Source organism: Cydia fagiglandana, chromosome 1 (assembly GCF_963556715.1).
Source record: "Cydia fagiglandana chromosome 1, ilCydFagi1.1, whole genome shotgun sequence".
NCBI classification, from domain to species: domain Eukaryota; kingdom Metazoa; phylum Arthropoda; class Insecta; order Lepidoptera; family Tortricidae; genus Cydia; species Cydia fagiglandana.
Genome location: NC_085932.1, coordinates 3,041,394 through 3,061,388, shown reverse-complemented (window position 1 = coordinate 3,061,388; position 19,995 = coordinate 3,041,394). Strand labels below are relative to the sequence as shown.

At 40.1% G+C, this 19,995-nt stretch overlaps 1 protein-coding gene across 2 annotated transcripts; it reads right to left on the bottom strand.

Annotated features, from left to right (window-relative positions):
- Positions 1 to 191: 191 nt before the first annotated feature.
- Positions 192 to 19,342, bottom strand: LOC134673746 (kelch-like protein 10). 2 transcript variants are annotated; one of them, XM_063531802.1, is made up of 13 exons: positions 19,286 to 19,342; positions 17,326 to 17,489; positions 16,282 to 16,533; positions 15,197 to 15,461; positions 13,849 to 14,013; positions 13,688 to 13,774; positions 13,476 to 13,622; positions 13,099 to 13,291; positions 12,787 to 12,932; positions 7,555 to 7,772; positions 6,956 to 7,136; positions 1,164 to 1,459; positions 192 to 484 (listed from the first exon to the last, which is right to left on the bottom strand). In XM_063531802.1, exons 1-12 carry the CDS (start codon positions 19,325 to 19,327, stop codon positions 1,340 to 1,342), a joined length of 1,980 nt encoding a protein of 659 aa, XP_063387872.1. In that variant the 5' UTR covers positions 19,328 to 19,342; the 3' UTR covers positions 192 to 484; positions 1,164 to 1,339. The 2 variants fall into 2 exon arrangements, with proteins under 2 accessions (XP_063387872.1, XP_063387946.1); XM_063531876.1 differs by lacking the exon at positions 19,286 to 19,342 and adding an exon at positions 19,046 to 19,279.
- Between the last annotated feature and the right edge of the window lie 653 nt (positions 19,343 to 19,995).

Sequence of the window (19,995 nt, the reverse complement as noted above, 5' to 3'; positions counted from 1 at the left end):
GAAGTTTTATATCATTCTACATAACAAAGGATAATAACTTTTTAATAATTTTGAAGGTAACTATTAGACCCTACGCAGCATTAAAATATAACTGAAAAATAGGTAGTATACTTAACGGAGGAATGAATATCCACGAAGGTAAAGATTTAGAAGAAAACTTTAATTATATGATTATTGAATAAAACGAATAATAAACCTCTCAATATTATATATACTTGTCCGAAATTTCAATAAGTAGGTACAACTATCAAAAAATATTCCAATAATACAGAAATGATTCACATTATGAAAATATCACAACATTATAAATAAGCCAAAATTGCTAAAACCAATGTAAATGTTAAAAATAAAGAACGGTTACATAGTAATTTAAAGTAATAATTAACTTGACTCTAGTAATATTTTTAGTGTTTCATATTATTTGTGTTATAATATAGTAACGATCTGGTGGCTTATCTTCAAGTGACAAACAGTAGTAAGTAGCCTGTAACAAACAAATACGTTTGTATCAATATCTATAGTATCGTAGCAAGTGGTCCAGCCGGCCTAGCCAAGGTTACAATCGCTATCGCTTCGACAACGAAAACCATTATGTCTCTCTATCACTCTTCCATATTAGTGCGACAGTGACAGTTGCGTTTCGATCGCTACGGAGCGTAAGCGATCGGCATCTTGGCTACGCGGCCAGTATAGCGTGACCCCCGGATCTGAAACATGGTATTGGTTTTCGGAGATCTCGTTTACTTTGGTTTTCCTGGGGCGATGCAAAATACTCTGCTTGCAGACTTGGAAGAGCAAGGCTTACTGTCAGAGAGAGAATCACGCTCGAAGGATTGAGGAAGGAGAACGGCTGCCTTTTGCTCTCTTCATTACCATGAGGTGGACCTGGAATGAACGGGGTATCCTTACCAAGTACGGATATCAAGAAGCAGTCACTCGCTGCTTCTCCATCATCCCTAGCTCTTCCAGCATGTCGCCATCAGCTAGACCTGTGAGCAGCACTATCCTTACCAAGTACGGATATCGGGGGCAGTCACTCGCTGTCTTGCAGCTGCGGGGGCGGCGGGGGCGGCGGGGGCACGGGCACGTTCGCCTGGTTCTCCATCATCCCTAGCTCTTCCAGCATGTCACCATCAGCTAGACCTGTGACCAACTATCCTTACCAAGTACGGATATCGGGGGGCAGTCACTCGCGGTCTTGCAGCTGCGGGGGCGGCGGGGGCGGCGGGGGCACGGGCACGTTCGCCTGGTTCTCCATCATCCCTAGCTCTTCCAGCATGTCACCATCAGCTAGACCTGTGACCAACTATCCTTACCAAGTACGGATATCGGGGGGCAGTCACTCGCGGTCTTGCAGCTGCGGGGGCGGCGGGGGCGGCGGGGGCACGGGCACGTTCGCCTGGTTCTCCATCAGCCCCAGCTGCTCCAGCATGTCGTCGTTGTCTTCCATTAGGTGGACCTGGGGAACAAAAAAGTACAGTATGCATGACTCGTAACAAGTATGTCACGTTGGTTCAAATCGAGTCGAGTACTTGAGTGTTTTGAGTCTAAACTTGATGACATTGACTGATTTTTGAAATGAAAATTCTTTATTTTTAAGCAACTATTTACCCATAGATAAATACTTCAAAAACTAGCATACAATCTAGAACTTCCGAGTCTTTTAAGTCCCGAGTGAGTGTTTTAAGCGCAACTTAAAAGGACTAATAGACTGGGGCTTTCGGATAATAAAGACTATTATAGTTCGTTTTTTTAGCATTAGAAAGAAGGTAAGCGATCTTGACATGTCTTTTAATTGAAAAACGCTTTTTAAAAATCAGTAACTACCTATTGTTTATGAAAAGAATATAAATGATTAGTATTAGATTCATAATTGTTACATATTTGCCGTGTTTTTGTATTTGCTGCGTTCTTCAATTAAAAGACACATCAAGATTGTTTACCTTTTTTCTAATGCTAAAAAAACGAACTATAGGTGCGTCAAAAATTTTGTAGTATTTTATCTAAATTTGAGTCTTAAATCAGAGGATTCAAAGGATTCGAGTCTTAACCAACATTACTCATCTTATGATCAGTGCATTTAACAAAATTATATGATGTAATGTAAGTAAATAGGTACCTAAGATTATATATCGCTGTTTATTTGTGGATAGCACGTATCGAATATTGACGCATTTTGGGTAAGGTACGTTTACGTTATTCGATATGCGCACGTCATTATAATTATTTGATTTTCCATCTCATGATGTCAATTCGTTACGAAAAAATGTTATTGTTTTTGATATCCCAGGTCAGAGTTCAGTTCAAACTAACACATCAGTTTAATTATTGAAATTGAAATTATTATTTATTTGTATAAAAATGGGTATACATAAATGATCTTATTCTATAGACAGTGTCTCCATTTTCGGCCTATTACAGACATACAAACTGAATAACCTTACAACTATATTACAACTATATTTACAGGACTTATATCTATATTTACATTATTGCGTCGTTCCGAGTGCAAAGTGTTCCGAGTTGGCGTAATACATTTTTTCTATACACCATCTAAATAGTTTTGATTTAAATTCCGGTAAGTCCAATTCCTTCAGCTCTTTAGGGAGATAGTTATAAATTTTTGTGCACATAAATACTATATTTTTATTAACAAGGGCAGAGGTTGTTCCCGGATAATGTAGGTCTAAACCATGTCTAGTATTATATCTTGAGGTTGAAGCAAAGCTACAGAATGAGCTTATGTTATTTTTAACAAATAGACTCGCTTCATAAATGTAGAGCGAATGTAGTGTTATTATGTTCAATTTTTTGAAAATTGGTCGACACGAGTCAGTTTGTTGAGCCCCGTAAATTGCGCGCAGGCATTTTTTTTGAAGTAGAAATACTTTTGAAACGTTTGTACTGTTACCCCATAGTATTATGCCATATCTAAGATTAGACATTACGTAACCATGAAAAGCCAGAAGGGCGGTTTTTTGGGATGTGATGTATCTGAGTCGCTTAAGTGCAAAAACAAATCGGCTCAACTTATCAATAAGATTTTCAGTGTGCTGTTTCCAATCATTATGACAATCCACAGTAATTCCTAAGAAACGAATAGAGGAGACTTGTTCTATCTGTTGATTACAGTTTTCATTGCACAGTAGCTGGACGCATTTAGGTTTACCTTGGGGCGCATAAAACTCTATAAATTTTGTTTTTGTAACATTAATTTTAAGGTTGTTGTTTTCCAACCATGTAATTATATTGTTGAATGCTAGATTTGCTTCAGACTCATAGGACATAGGGTCATCGCCTCTTACAACCAGAGAACAGTCATCAGCAAACAGTACAATTTTATGCTTTGTAACATCAGGCAAATCATTAATATAAACTAGGAAAAGAAGAGGTCCTAAGATGCTTCCCTGTGGTACTCCATATCTAACATTACTGAAATTCGATCTATATGTCACTACTGTTTTTGTTTTATGGCAGAAGTTAGTTATTTCAGTGCACTGCAGTCGGTTTAGCAAATAAGATTTGTACCATTTGTGTGCATTACCTCTTATTCCTAAACTGTATAACTTAGACAGTAGTATATCATGTGATACCCTGTCAAAAGCTTTTGACATGTCCATAAAAACTGTCATCACTGGAATATTTTTATCTCTACAGGCCATGATGATTTTTAATACCTCATAAATTGCCATAACAGTCGATTTACTTTTGCTGAAGCCAAATTGATTCTTTGATAATATGTCATATTTATTGAAAAAAGAAATTGTTCTATTATATAAAACCTTTTCAAAGACTTTAGCCAGGATTGGTATCAATGCTATTGGCCTATAATTATCAGAATCCTGACGATCGCCCTTTTTGAAAACAGGTTTGGTAATTGTAATTTTTAACTGCTCCGGAAATATACCTTGATCTATGGACTGATTTATAATAAAATTTAAGGGTGGGGCCAGGGCAGTGCAGTTTTCTTTAAGAAGACGTGTTGGCAATTCATCATACCCTGTTGAACCTGTGTTCTTTAGTGCTTTAATTATTTTGCTTATTTCGTTCACATCGGTAGGTTTCAGAAATATTGAGTTTTCAACATTTAGTTTGGTATCAAATTTGGACACAAAGTTATTGTTATTTTCTACTATTTGTATAAATTGTTCGTTAAACATATTAGCCATTACCATTGGATCTTCTGTGTGCTTATCTTTAAACTTAATTTTATTAAGTATATTCTTTGGCTGCTTGATACCAAAAGATTGGTTAATAAGACCCCAGGTGGCTTTGGCTATGCTATCCGCATGTGTAATATGTAGTTCATTTGTTTTTTCCTGGCTGTAACGTATTATTCTTTTTAAACATTTAGAGTAGTTTTTGTACTTGATTTTATTTTGTATAGTAGGTTTTATTGTGTATAGTTGATGCAGCTTACGTTTCGTTTTAGACGCTGCTCTAATACCACGTGTCACCCATGATTTAGATACTGTAGCTTTTATCTTTACTTTGCTCAGAGGAAAACAGAGACCGAAAAACAAAGTGACTAATTCGTGGTAAGCCCTAAATGAACTGTTAATGTTTTCACATTCATAGACCTCACTAAAGGTTAAACTTTTTAAGCAGTCATGGAATTTTTTCCTGTTTTCAGTTGACATATTACGTTTCCAGACATACCAGTATTTGTGATTAACAATAGGTTTTATCGAAATATCTATGACTTGCGCAGAGTGATCAGAAATTTGTAAATGATGGACAACAGCCTTATTATTATTATTTAGGAAATTTATGGCAATATTGTCAATGCATGTCTTAGACCGCGCCGTTACTCTTGTAGGTTCATTTATTTGTAGTTTAAAGTTGAAACAGTTCAATAGTCTTTCAAATTCTTTTCCTATTTCAAGGTCATCTCTTAATCTATCGATATTAAAATCGCCACATATGACAATCTTTCTATTGCGCTTTAACGAGATTTTAGTAAGTAATTGTTCTAATTTCATGAAGAATACATCTATATCAGCGCCTGGTATCCTATATATACATAAAATAGTGACGTTAATTGATGGTATATTAGGATAAATTATTAGGATAGCAAAAGTAGGTACTAAAACTCAAGTGAAGTTACTTTACATATTTAATACAGAATCAAATCAATAAGTATATAATTAATAAAATAAGAGTGTGTTACTCTCGTAGGAACATTTCGCTGTAGAAAGATTTATCCCAATATTTTTTAATTCTTCGAAACTGCACGTAGATAATTCTTGATCACGCCCATTTTATGTTATTATATTTTATAAAGTTTGATTGCTAATGACTATACAAAGATAAGGTTAAATATGGCGACTCTGCAAGAAAACGATAACTCTACTTTTTCACGCGCACAAATAGACCCATGTGCGTGATCATACCCGCAATAAAGTACAGTCGGCTACTCAAGCAGTTAAATATTGAAATATACTGTTCAGTACCCGCAAATCATAAAAATATATATGTTGATAAAGAAGTAATTGAACACTTAATTATAAGAGTATCTTGTAACACCATTGTTTGCAACGAATAAATGATTAATATGATTATGACTGATGTAAACAGTCAAAATTAATTCCATCTAGCTAGGCTAAGTAGGCCGTTTCCGATGTTTGCTTAGCGTACCTACGCACGTTTAAAGCACATTGCCGACCCTTTGTAACGACCCTGCACATTTAAATAAAAAAGTTACTCCATACAGTATCTCTCCATACCGAGTCTTGTACCTCGGTGGGTAATAAATTTGTAATGTACCTACACCAGCTAGTAAAGTAAGTGCAGAGCTATTTTGTGAATGGATTCCATACATTGTATACTTATATAGGTACACCATTACCCACTTATGTCTATGCAATTTTGCACCTCGCTCTACATTCCACCATTGGACGAAATTTTGCCTTTGGGAGAATCTGAAAGTGCGTGCGTAAAGCCAGAATAGGACAAAAAAATAGTGGATTTAACTTCAAGATGTTCACGACTGTACTCATTCCAGTGCGAATAAAAACCGCACATCACGATAGTTTATCAACAGAAGAAACCGCTGACCTACGACCCCGTCACGTGTGATTGTGATCGCTTCAATCGACTGAGCGCGGTCAACCAAGCGGTAACCAGGCAAGACTGCTCTCTGATTACGTACGCTTGTTATTCATGATTAGATCGTGGTACACTGGTGTACGCCTGAGCGTTCTAATGCCCCGCCGACAAGCAATGTGAATAAGGTTCATAAATTATTCTTAGATTATATTTCTTATCAGGTGATGGGACGCTAGTTAACTGATTTATAGTTGACTGAGTAGGCGAATTCTGAATCACGGAATGTCGAAAAGGTGAAGAATGATCTCCTCCAGCAGCTTCCTCCTTATCCGAAGCGGATATGACGAACCACAGTATCTGCGACTCCCATTTAGTCTCATATGGTATGACATGTCAAATTACACTGATGTAAAACTACAATGTACTTTCTCCTAATGCCTATCAGTAGCCAAAAGGGTTCGCTTCGAGCAGCTTACTCATATTTCCCGGGATACGAAGTCTTACATGTCAATTTAGGTCATATAGGATTTGTGTTTGAATTTGTGTGTAACAAAACATTTCTTATGTTCACAAGTCTACAATGCCACGCTACCAGAAAACTTAAATATACCTACCTACTGCCTCAGATGCCCTTCAGTAGGTACCTATACCTAACCACCAAAAAATGAAGCGACAGCAACTGAGCAATTTCCCAATCGGCTTTTTCGGAACGAGGAGTGATGAACGAGACAGAGATACCCCTCATTGACCCCCTTAACAAGTACATATATCTAAATTAAATCCAAGTCCTTACATCAGCCAGAGCGGAACGCCGCTTGCGTGCGTCTCCGAGAGCAGGATCCACTGTTGATGGATATGATTCCCAGGAAAAGTATCATAAATGTTAATCCAGGTTATAAAGTCTTACGTCAGGCAGGGCGGAGCGCAGCTGTCCGTGGCGCGCGGTCTCCGAGAGCAGGATCTTCTGCCGTTTCTCCTCCATCAGCCGCTCGCGGTGCTTGTGGATGTAGTCGTACACGTTGGGGAGACCCATGATCACGCACGCTGACAGCGCCGAGCGGTAGATGTTCATGTCCGTCGCTTCGTACCTGATACATACATACATAACATAACTTGTACGAGTAATAAAGAACAATGCATTATTATCATTGTAAAAATCTTTACTTCATGGCAGGCATAGGCATCTTTCATATTGTCTATTATCTCGACACCACCACACTGCTTTCCGAAAATGCTACGACCAGCCCTTAGGGCCACCCCACATTAGCGTCCAGTCAGCGCTATGGAAAATGACGTCGTTGCGCAGTTGCGCCAACGTTGCGTCGAGCAGCCATAGAATTGACTAGACGCCGACGCTCGGAAGACGCTGTGGGGTATTTCATAATTTTATTGGAAACACATAATATGGTCACTAACGCATGATACCTACCTAATGTGGAGTAGCATATTTGAATTGTATTCTACTTGTAAAACTTAATGACCGCCCTCAATGGATGATAGACTTACCATTCATTGGTCCTCTCATCATAACACTCCACATGGTAAATGGTGGTGACGCCATTGAATCCGCCGATGGCGAAGATCATGTCGTCGATGACTTCGATGGCGAAGTTGCTGCGAGGGTTGTACATGTCGGGCACGGGCGACCACGTGTTCGTGCCCGGGTCGTACACCTCGCCGCTGCACATGCGCGATATGCCGTTGAAGCCGCCGATTACATATATCTGGAAAGACATATTTATGTTAGCAGGCGTTGAAACTTTTTTAATGGTCTTTTTTCTGGTTCAAAAAGGAGTTTCCGGAATGGTATTTCTCTAGCTAGCAAGCAATAATAGCCACATTGCACGCAGAGAAGATGGGGTCGAAAAGTGCTCGAGTGGAGACCACAGACTAGCAAGCGCAACGTAGGACGTCCACCCACAAGATGGACAGACGACCTTGTTAAGGTCGCCGGAAGACGCTGTATGCAGGTCGCTTCCAACCGGTACGTATGAAGGTCCAAGGGGGAGGCCCATGTTCAGCAGTGGACGTCTTATGGCTGAGATGACCCATACAACCATTTCCAGTCGCCGTTACGACGCGGTGTAGACACATCTTGTGTCGACACCGTCTGTTTCGGTCACAATTCCAGTCGCAGAGTCGTCGCCGTGTCGACACAGTTACCAGAAATGGGGAAGGGTCGACACATGACACAAAGTGACATAAAGTGTGGTCGCCGTGTGCACACATTGTTTCGGGTTTGCGACTACTTTATGCCAATATCATTCGTTCATTCGTTCATTTTGTTCCTGTCAAATGGAAACTGTCAGATGGAAAAATAGTTAAATAAAAATAAGTGTCATTAATACGCCATCTCTAAAACGGATTACAAGACGTAATTATATATTGTTTGCATTTATATTACAATAGGACTTAAATTATAATGGGGAATTAAACTGCTCGAGTTATTTGATAAACTAAGTGTAATATAATCAACGCGCCACCACATTGTTTTAGTTTAGCCAGAAATGAAATTGTTTACTTCTCAGTGCCTGTGTTCATAAATATATTATTTGATGCATTTTTAGTACTTCGATGCGTATACTATACTTAAATAACAGAAATAACGCTTTACATACTACGAAACTTGTTAATTATGATGTATAAATATGGTTTAAGGCTGAGAAATATTGCAGTCACAAAGTAGTCGCAAATGTTTCGACTTTGTGTCGACTCTGTGTAGACACATGACACGCGCTGTCAAAAGTAATAACAAAGTTACTGGATTTGCAAAATGGCTCCTTGTGTTCATTTGTTTTCAGATATTCTCAAAGTGTAAAAATGCCGTGGTCAGAGATGGGACTTAATAGATTAACTGTTTATTCGACTAATTAATGGAATAAAAAAGTTAATCCTCAAATTTTAATCGCGATTAGTTTAGTCGACCTAACATAGATTGAAATTGAATTAATCTGAATATTAATCGAATAAATTATCGATTAAATCTCGGTTGGAAGTTGAAAGGGGGCCAGTTTTGTACGTAAAAATAATAGAAATGTCTTGCATGCAGATGGTAGCCAAACACTTTGTCATAAAAGTCGAGATAGGTGTCGATTTATAGGTTTTAGGGAGTGCCGATTTCGAAAATGATGACCATTTTGGAATCCAAAATGGCGGCCATGCACTGTGTCATAAAAGTCGTCATGGATGTCGTTTTATACGTTTTAGGGGGCCCCAATTTTGAAAATGATGACCATTTTGGAATCCAAAATGGCGGCCATGCACTATGCCATAAAAGTCGTCATGGGTGTCGTTTTATAGGTTTTAGGAGGCGCAGATTTAAAAAATGATAACCATTTTGGATTCCAAAATGGCGGCCATGCACTATGTCATAAAACTCGTCATGGATGTCGTTTTATAGGTTTTAGGGGGCCCCGATTTAGAAAATGATGAACATTTTGAAATCCAAAATGGCGGCCATGCACTATGGCATAAAAATCGTCATGGGTGTCGTTTTATAGGTTTTGGGGGGCGCAGATTTAGAAAATGATGACCATTTTGGATTCCAAAATGGTGGCCATGCACTATGTCATAAAAGTCGTCATGGGTATCGTTTTATAGGTTTTAGGGGGCGCAGATTTCGAAAACGATGACCATTTTGGATTCCAAGATGGCGGCCATGCACTATGTCATAAAAGTCGTCATGGATGTCGTTTTATAGGTTTTAGGGGGCCCCGCTTTCGAAAATGATGACCATTTTGGAATCCAGAATGGCGGCCATGCACTATGTCATAAAAGTCGTCATGGGTGTCGTTTTATAGGTTTTGGGGGGCGCAGATTTCGAACATAATAACTATTTTGGAATCCAAGATGGCGGCCATGCACTATGTTAAAAGTCGACATGGATGTCGTTTTATTGGTCATGGTCATCATTTTCGAAATCTGCTCTTCCTAACACCTACAAATCAACATCTATGACGGCTTATATGACAAAGTGCACGGCAGACATCTTGGAATCCAAAATGGTCATCATTTTCGAATTCTGCACTCCCTAAAACCTATAAAACGATATCCATGACGACTTTTATGACAAAGTGCACGGCACACATCTTGGATTCCAAACTGGTCATCATTTTCGAAATCGGCACTTCCTAAAACCTATAAAACGATATTCATGACGACTTTTATGACAAAATACGTAGCCGCCATCTTGGATTATAAAATGATCATCGTTTTCGAATTCTGCACTCCCTAAAACCTATAAATCGACATCCGTGACGACGCAAGTTATCTTTATTTTCAGATCTAACAAATTGCTACAGAATACAAAGGACAAAAAAGAAGCAAGGAGGTAATGAAACAAGCAAAAATACAGATGATTCCTCGACGCAATTGTATGCTTCTTAAATTGTGTCCAGATTTTTTTGTCATAAAAGTTTTTATTTTTCACATATTACTCTCACAAGTTCCGTGACATTTCGACCTTGTAATTTTTTAAGTAAATGTTTTTGTTTATCTATGAGGATCTCACTAGAATAATATAATCAAGCTATGTTTATATTTGATGATTGAAATAGTAACGCAAAAATAAAAATTATATTTGTGTCTTATATTCCAGCCGAAGACTTTTATTTTTCTTTTTCCTTCTACACAAGTTTGGCCAAGTAATAAGAATTTAGGGCTCTCAATTTTATTTTGACTTCTACAACAGTAAAACTACGGGACCATGTTTGGTATCATTTTCGTATAAATTCGCAGTACCAAATTTAGTTATGGTATCACATTGACACCATTCCAAAGTAAAAACATATAAACTTATTAAAATACTTTCTTTTAAACTCCTCTTCACGCTTAAACTGCTGAACAGTTTTAATTTAAATTTAGTACACATATATTTTGAGTCCCGAGACAGGACATAATAAGTTATCTCAAAAATCATCCTTTAAAGGTGTGAAATGAGGTGTAGGGGGGAATTCAGAATTGACTTCTTGAAGTTAATACTGTTTAAGTTTAGGTTTGTGGTCATGTTTTTTTATCATTTTTAACTAAATCAAAGATGTAGACCATCCCAAATTTAATATAAATCGGTTTAGCGGTTATTGATTTCCCGTACAAATTTCCACGCCACTTTTCACACCTTCAAAAGATGATTTTGGTTATAAGATCTATCCTATGTCCTGTTCCAGGACGCAAACTATTTCTATACCAAATTTCAACGAAATCGGTTCAGCGGTTAAGCGTCAAGAGGAGTTTAAAAAAAACCGGCCAAGTGCGAGTCGGACTCGCGTATTAAGGGTTCCGTACATTAAGTCCGACTCGCGCTTGACTGCACATTTCTAATAGGTTTTCCTGTCATCTATAGGTAAAGAACTATTTTGTGTATTCAGACGGATAGACATACAGACGCACGAGTGATCCTATAAGGATTCCGTTTTTTGGTTTTGAGGTACGGAACCCTAAAAATATTTTTTTTAATTTTGTGGAATGGTGTCAATGTGATACCTTAAATGGATTCAGCAACCCAGATTTATGCGAAAACGATACCATACACGGCCTAGCACCTTCACTGATGTAGATATATCAAGATAAAATTGAGAATCCTAAATAAACTTTCAAGAGCGGATATCTCAAAAACTATTCAACATATCGAAAAAATTGACTGAATAAACTTGTAACAAATTAAATTAACTTTCATTTTGTATAAGTGGCCATGTCGCTAAGATGCATAGTTTCCGAGATATAATCGAAAAACCGGAAAATGGGACCTTCAAAGCCCCCTCTCTTCCCCCCGCTCAAGGGCTACGGCCGGGGACTTTTAATATGTTCACCTCCTAACTTGTACTAACCAAGTTACAGAGTCAAAAATTGTGTTCCGAGCATTTCCCTCTACAACTTTTTGAAGCATTCGTTGGCTGACCTAAGTAGCTTATTGCATTTCTTTAAAAACTTTTCTGTAAAAGGTTGACGGTCGTTGGGCGTTTATATGGTTTTGGTCGATTATTATCATTTGCATCGCCCATGATGACTTACTAGAATTACTTACGAGCACACGAGACACTAATAGTAGTTTGACAAACCTTGGTTTTCAAGAGGTATTTTATATTGACATTTGCTGTCACAAATTTGCTGTCAGATTTAGTCGCAAACCGCACGCAAAGTGCACACAAATGTGTCGACACCTTGTTACGGAAAAGTGTACACACGGCGACGACACTTTGTTTCGAAACAATTCTAGACACATTGTGTGGACTCTGTTACGACACATCTGACATTTAGTTACCACTTTGATGATTCTGCGACTGGAATGGTTATATGGGGATGATGATGATGAAGCAAAAATAACAATGCAGTGAATGTAGCCCATTGCGTCTGCTATGCCACCTGCGGTATACCATAGTATAGGGAGACAGATGATATTATTGAGTTAGTAGTAAACGGACCATTAGATATCTAGAGCGCATGTGTTTAAATACTTTACTACCCCTCTCGTCACCTCATGCCGACCGTGACAGGACCCGAACCTGCAATCTTCGGATCTCACACCCACACCCACTACCGACGCGTTACCATAAAATAAAAATATTATTTAAACGCAAATAAAACATAAAAGTTTCACATTACATGGCGACCCTCCCTACCAGTGACTTTCGATGTCTCTGCAGAGGCTTCAGTATTTAAGTAGTGGCGTTCATGGTGCTACTTCAGCGCCCAGTCATTTGCCAAATCAGTGCAGAGTTAGTTTATGGTCTGACCACAAACCTTATTATGGTACGCGATGCACGAGACGCCGGAGCGGCGCGAGCGCATGGGAGCCAGGTTCGTCCACTGGTTGGTGTCCGGGTCGTAAACTTCCACGGTGTTCATGCACTCCTGCCCGTTGAAGCCTCCGGTTATGTAGATCTTGTCTGTGAAACAAACATTCATAACAGTCACAGATCAGAAATAGCTATGAATTCACGGAACTTTCGCCAAATCAGATCCCCTTAATTAGAGCCCTTTAATTATAAAATGATGATATGAATGGTGATGGTGGATGGTGAGTTATCACATGGTAAATCTCCAGCAACTAACTGTCAAGAGCAGCGGCGCTGGCATCCGACCGCTGGGCGTTCATTGGGGCCACCAGCGACCACTGGTTAGTGCGGTGGTTGAAACGCTCCGCCGTGTTCTGGCGATGGTGACCATCGTAACCGCCCATTGCGTAGATCGTCTCCCCGAGCACGGCCACCGACACGTAGCAGCGACGAGCGTTCATCGGTGCCACCTGATACAGAATACGAAGTAAAAACCCTGTCTGCCTCTATTTTTAATCATTCGTTTTTATTGGGATGTGCGATAAATGGGTACCAATGTTCAGGACTCGGCTCAATGTTGAGTATTTCTTATTTAGGTACCTATAATAAAACGTGGGTTCTTACCAGTTCTTGACCAGTCATAGGTACACTTACCTCACGCCAGGTCTTAGTGACAGCATCAAAGCATCGGCACGAGTTAAAATAGTCCATCCCATCAAATCCTCCAATGACATAAATGCAGTATCCCAAGACCGCTGTGCCGTGGTAGGCGCGGGGACCAGCGGGATCCACCTCTTCTACCTGCAATATAACTCATTGTTATCATCTGGTTTAAAAATAATTATAGAATCACGAGTTAATTTTACCTTTATCCAGCGATCTGCGCGGGTGTCGTAAGTTTCTATAAACGCCGTCGGTGAACCACCGCTCCACCCTCCAATGGCAAACAATACCTTTAAAAGTTAGGAGTTCTCACTTCAATCAGTTACAGAAATTATTATGTTCAACTAAAGCGCGCAATCCTTACTTCGTGGGGTACTCTGGGTCGAGCGATTTCGGGCGTGGCGACCTCTCCGTCTCGTTGGGCTATCATCTCAAGGTCGTAGAGGAACTTTAAAGTCTCTATGATGATCGGTCGTGAACCCTCGTTGCCTGTCACGTACGGGTGGTCTTTGACGTTCTCCAAGAAAAACTAAAAGGAATATCAAATAGTGTAAGGTTTTTTGAAGAAATTAACAACGAAGGGCCTCACTACTACCATCGACGTGGTTTTGATCAAATTAGGTCGATTTAGAAAACTCTTGTGTCCATGTAGTAAGAGTGAAAACACATGACATAAAAATTATGTCCAGTTAGGATGTGATTTTGACTGTCTCCAGCAACAAATGCAATTTGTGCCAGATTTTTTATTGCATTATTATTACGGCATCAACGTCGGCTTTAGGGACGTATTTATTTTATAACATCTGAACGGTAGAGCCGCTAGTAATGTCATCCATAATAACATAAGAATTAGGAGAAACATTTATACATATCGTCACTACTTAAAAAAAATCTCCTATCTCGCACTGCTACTCAAAGTTAAAACGCAGTATAGTTCGTAGCTTCGTAACTGAGCCCGGCGGCTAATCCTATTGTCTATTGTTAAGTAAAACCGCACGTGCTACTTACCTGCAAAAAAGGGTCATCCTTATTCTATTTGGCACCTGAGCGCAGGCTAGTCCAACGCTCAAAAAACCAGTGTAGTTGCGCTCTCCGATAACGCGCCTTTGTTACGCATCTCGATGACACATTTTAGACTGGTTCTGTAGCGTTCGACGCGCCGGCACTCAGTAACCGAAGTACGCAGGTTTTTATGCAGGTGGTGGTGGCACGAGCGGTTTTACTTAACAATAGACAATAGGATTAGCTCGGGCTCAGTTACGAAGTTACGAACTATATCTCTGTATGCAACCCATACAATAGTTACTTGTAACATATTGCTAACATTTTTCTTTTGATTAACAGAACTTTTTCAAAGTAGTCATGATATGTATATAACAACTGTAATCTGGCCCTATTCATGCAAATAAATAATTATTTATTTAAGATTCCGCGTCAACAAGTGTAATGAGCTTAGAGAATATAACCAACGGAGTGGTCATTAACACAGGCGTTCCCCTCTGTCGAAAAAAGGCGGCCAATGGTCAACCACATGTCAAACACATATATGGACTAACGTTTATCTGATATGGCTATGTTGACGTTACGTATACATTTGATGTGCCCCTCCCCCGCAAAAAACGGCAGACTATTTTGTACCGAAAATTATAGACATGGCGTCTCCGTTGGTTATATCCTCTAAGGTAGTGAGGCCCTAACAAGAAGTTTCTAACTTGAGTATCAAGCAATCCGAGCCTTATGCTGCCCATCAACTTGACGGTGTGCTGCCAACGCACGTCCGGCTCATAGTTGACCCAGCGCAACACGGCTTCCCACACCGCCTCCTCACTCTTCACGTTGAGCTCGTCTTCAAGGATGATGGAGTTCAGCTCCTCAAGAGGAAGGTGGAGGAACTCGTCGCTTTGCGCTGACACGGTCACGAAGTAGCGGAGGAGGTACCGCCGGGCGTCGGCCTCCAGTTTGTAGCAGAAAACTCGCCTATGGACCAAACCAGAAGAGAACCAAATTAGATACCAGGTAGTGTCAACAAGTTTAATACGAACGTATCTTTGTTGACATAATATGAGATTTAAGACATCATGTACAGTCAAAATGGAATCCTGTGGTCAGTGGTAATGATCCTGTATCATTAGACTAAATCCTGCCTCCCTGAAGTGTCCCGTTTATCTCCATTTATTGTCTTAGCTCGTCTTAAACTCTTTAGAGCCAGATGGGGAATGCATACTTACTTACTTACTTTGATCAGGATCACATATAGGTATGTAGCATAGTATAGTATAGTATAGTATAGTATAGTATAGTATAGTATAGTATAGTATAGTATAGTATAGTATAGTATAGTATAGTATAGTATAGTATAGTATAGTATAGTATAGTATAGTATAGTATAGTATAGTATAGTATAGTATAGTATAGTATAGTATAGTATAGTATAGTATAGTATAGTATAGTATAGTATAGTATAGTATAGTATAGTATAGTATAGTATAGTATAGTATAGTATAGTATAGTATAGTATAGTATAGTATAGTATAGTATAGTATAGTATAGTATAGTATAGTATAGTATAATATAGTATAGTATAGGTATGTAGTATAGGATGGCTAAGTAGCAATCGTCACGATTCAAATTACATAGGCAATTAGTCACAGCAGATCTACAGTACACCAAGGAACACAAGGAAGTCCGCCGTCATGAGGTGAACTCCTCGTTGGCATCAGTGACGTCGATGCGCCGGAGGTACGCATACTCCATGAGATGGATCTCGAAACTGCTGCTTGTGTTGTTGATCACATACCTAGCAAACGTCATAATCCCGAGGCAGTTCCTAGGGTTAAGTGAGGTGCGTAGATGATCGCAGCAGATCTGCAGCACGCCAAGGAACGCGAGGAAGTCCGCAGTCATGAGGAGCTCGTGGACGTTCCCGTCGGTGACGTCGATGCGCCGGAGGTACGCGTACTCGATGAGGAGGAGCAAGATCTCGGAGCGGACGCCGGAGATCAGGACATCGCTCTGCTCGCGGGAGTGTAGCGTCGTCGTGAACAGAGCCCTGTTGACATCACCATTCAGATTTGATATTAGGATATGTCGTTACCTACACCTGCTAAAATTTTTAATGGTCCTTAGTAAAGATTTCTAATTCTTTTTTTAGTTCGAGTTTCTCTACTAAAACTATTACGCAAAAATAGGCAGGTAGGTATGTTATCTCGATGTAGAGTTGTAGATGTAGAAGAATGGTAGCGTGCCATTTATTGCTGGAACACCTCATGTAAAATTTTAAAACACTGATTTATAATACTTTTGTACATATTATTACTAACAAACATGTGGGATCGGAGAAGACTGGCTAAAGTCAACATCAACACGCAGCTAGAAGATGTTGATGTCAACTTTAGCCAGTCCGAGACCACAGGGACAGTGCCGTCCTCGAAACGTTGGAGGTAATTTTAAAACTTAAATACACGCAAACACGTCCGGTTTTAGAAAATAAAAATCTAACTAGATGTTGCGGACGATAATGCTCCCATTTTGATTACCTGCTTCTAAAGAAAACTAGCAAACTTTACTTAGGCCCACTTGCACCATTCCGCTAACCCGGGATCAATCAGTTAAACCGTTAACCGAATGTCAAATTGTACTGGTAACCATGGTAACGCCAGGCGGCGTAGCACGGTGGCGTTTTTATCCCTTGTCACCATACCTGTCACGTTCTAACAAATATTTAACTGCGAAAGGGACGCGCATAGTGATAGTCGATAAAAATGGAACCGTGCTGCGCCCGCAGGGTTAACCGGTTAACCACGGGCTAGTGGAATGGTGCAAGTGGGCCTTAGCCACTCACAGAAAGTAGGGACTGCAGGCTGAGAGTATGGCGCGGTGGACGGGGAAGGCGGCGCCGTCGTCGGCGCGCACGATCGCGTCGCACAGCAGCCGGCACTCGCGCAGCCGGTGCAGCGCCTGCATCGCCGCCACCGACATGCACCGGCCCGTCTCGCGACCCGCCGTCTGTCCGACAACGACGTATTTAATGACACACAGACTCTCGGCGCGATTCGGGAAATGAATTAGAGATTAACTAGATACGATATAGTAAAGATATTAATGTCCCACGGAAAAGGTACCTTATGGCGATTGGCGCTTGCGCTATTATTAACGCCGCTCCAATATTATTGCGGCGCTATGCGACTTAAGCGCCGGCCGCCTTAAGGTACCTTTTTCGTGGAACGTCACATATCTTCACTATTTCATATCTAGTGAATCTCTAATTAATTTCCCGAATCGCGGCGCCAGCCGCCATAAGGTACCTTTTGTAATGGAACGTCACATATCTTTACTATTTCATATCTAGTGGGTCTCTAATTCATTTCCCGAATCGAGCCGTCTGTGTATTTGGAGTTGTCCATAAATTATTTCATCTATGTTTGATAATTTTTGACCAAATCATCCAAAAATCATGCTTCGAATGACTCCGTTTCCTCCTATGTCATGCTACCATCATCCGATGTCCAGTCCCCCCCCCCCCATTTGAAATGACGTAATTTATGAAGAGCCCCAAAGGAGACGCAACCGTGTACAAAGATGGCACAAGATCGCGTCATTCAGCAGGCGGCCCTTCTCGTAACTTGCCATTTGACTAACAACGCTGTACGCCGACGCTCACGCTCACGAAACGCCGACAGTTACACAACCACTAATAAATATAGGTAGGTAGCCGACATGCTCAGCAATCCAAGTCTAACCCGAGAGGACGATGGGCAAGTAAATTTGATGAAAAAGTATGGTTCTTAAATTACAAATATTCGATCTACTAAATATCAGAATCTACCAAAGGAGCACCGCTGATGACATTCACGAGGCCTTATGAATCAACTTTCTAATTAAACTTTATAGTACGAGAGGAACTTGGTTTTGAAACTACAATGTATCAGTTGTTGAGTAATCGTGTCAAAGGGTCGCCAGAATACGTACGCAATGGAGTCCTTAGATTCGATTCGCTTTGCCAGAACCAAACAGAAAGGGCATGTCAAGGCAGCGAGGGCGCAAAGCCATCGCCAAAGATCTAAACACCCTTGGACTAGCTGGAGAAGAAGTCCAGGATAGAGCGAAGTGGAAAGGGAAAAGTAGTGAAGCGGACCCCGTCACCGTACGTGACACATGCTAGCAGGACGATAATAATGAATTGTAGGTACTGAATAGGCTGATTAGTGGAAAGGTGGCGAGACTACGGTTTAATTATAGAAACATGGAAAATTTAACAAGCTTAACAATAACAGAGATCATTATAGTCATGTTCAAAGTAACTGATCGGGTACTCGTAATATATGTAAAGCGGGATGTTATGAATTATTACGGGTGAAATCTTTATAAGTTTTATCATTCGTTTGGTACCTAAACATGTTCAACAAAAACAAGGTTGATAGCCCGGTTCAACAACACGGTTTGAAAACATAAACACATCCAGTAGGCGTGTGCAAGCGAGCGACAGATCAAACTTCTTCCAGCAGCGTTTCTGCTCCAGCCAGCGATCGCTCGGGCGCCCATGCACTAACCCTACTACTTACAGTGTTGTTCGGGTCGTTTTCCATTGTAAGAAGACTACCGCAAAGTCATCATCATAAACAAATTGTCACGCATCAACAATTCGCAAACGTAAAGCGGTACGTGTAGCGTCACTAACGGGATTTATCTCCTAATTTTATAAAAGTAACCGTAAAAAATAATCCAAAATAGCAAATCAAGTCATTTGAATAAACATTTTAGGTTAGCAAAAAAATGATATATGAATGACAAACATGTCACACCTTTTTTTTCCAGTTGACATTACTAGATAACAGTATTTTCATTTTCAGCAGTCGCCTTGCTGAAATCAAAAATGTTTATAGTTTTAAGTTAGGTAAAGGCCTTCGCTTGTTTTCATACCGGCTGAGAGAGACTTTGAGGTTGGATTAGATAAAATAATTCATAAAAACGCCATTTTCGATATGAAATCTATAACGTGAGTTGCACTAACGAATAAATAAATAAATATAAATATTATAAGCGGACCCGAGTATGTCCTTAAACTACGTCCAGGGCCCGGGTATGTCCTTAAACCACGTCCAAGACCACCGGTGGACGGGCAGCAACGTCCCTCAAATTCGGTGTATTCGACTGCGATCGCTAACCCGCCTGCCAAGCGTGGCGATTATGGTATTCACCCCTCAAAAAAGGGGGAGGCCTATGTTCAGCAGTGGACGTCTTATGGCTGAGATGATGATGATGATGATTATAAGCGGTGGTGTCCGTGTGGATATGACGCGTGACTTTCAATCCGGAGGTCGCGGGTTCAAATCCTGGCTCGTACCAATGAGTTTTTCGGAACTTTACGTTCGAAATATCATTTGATAATATTTACACTAGCTTTTCGGTAAACGAAAACATTGTGAGGAAACCAGCATCCATCTGCGAAGAAATTCAAAGGTGTATGTGAAGTTCCCAATCCGCATTGGGCTAGCGTGGGGACTATAGCCCA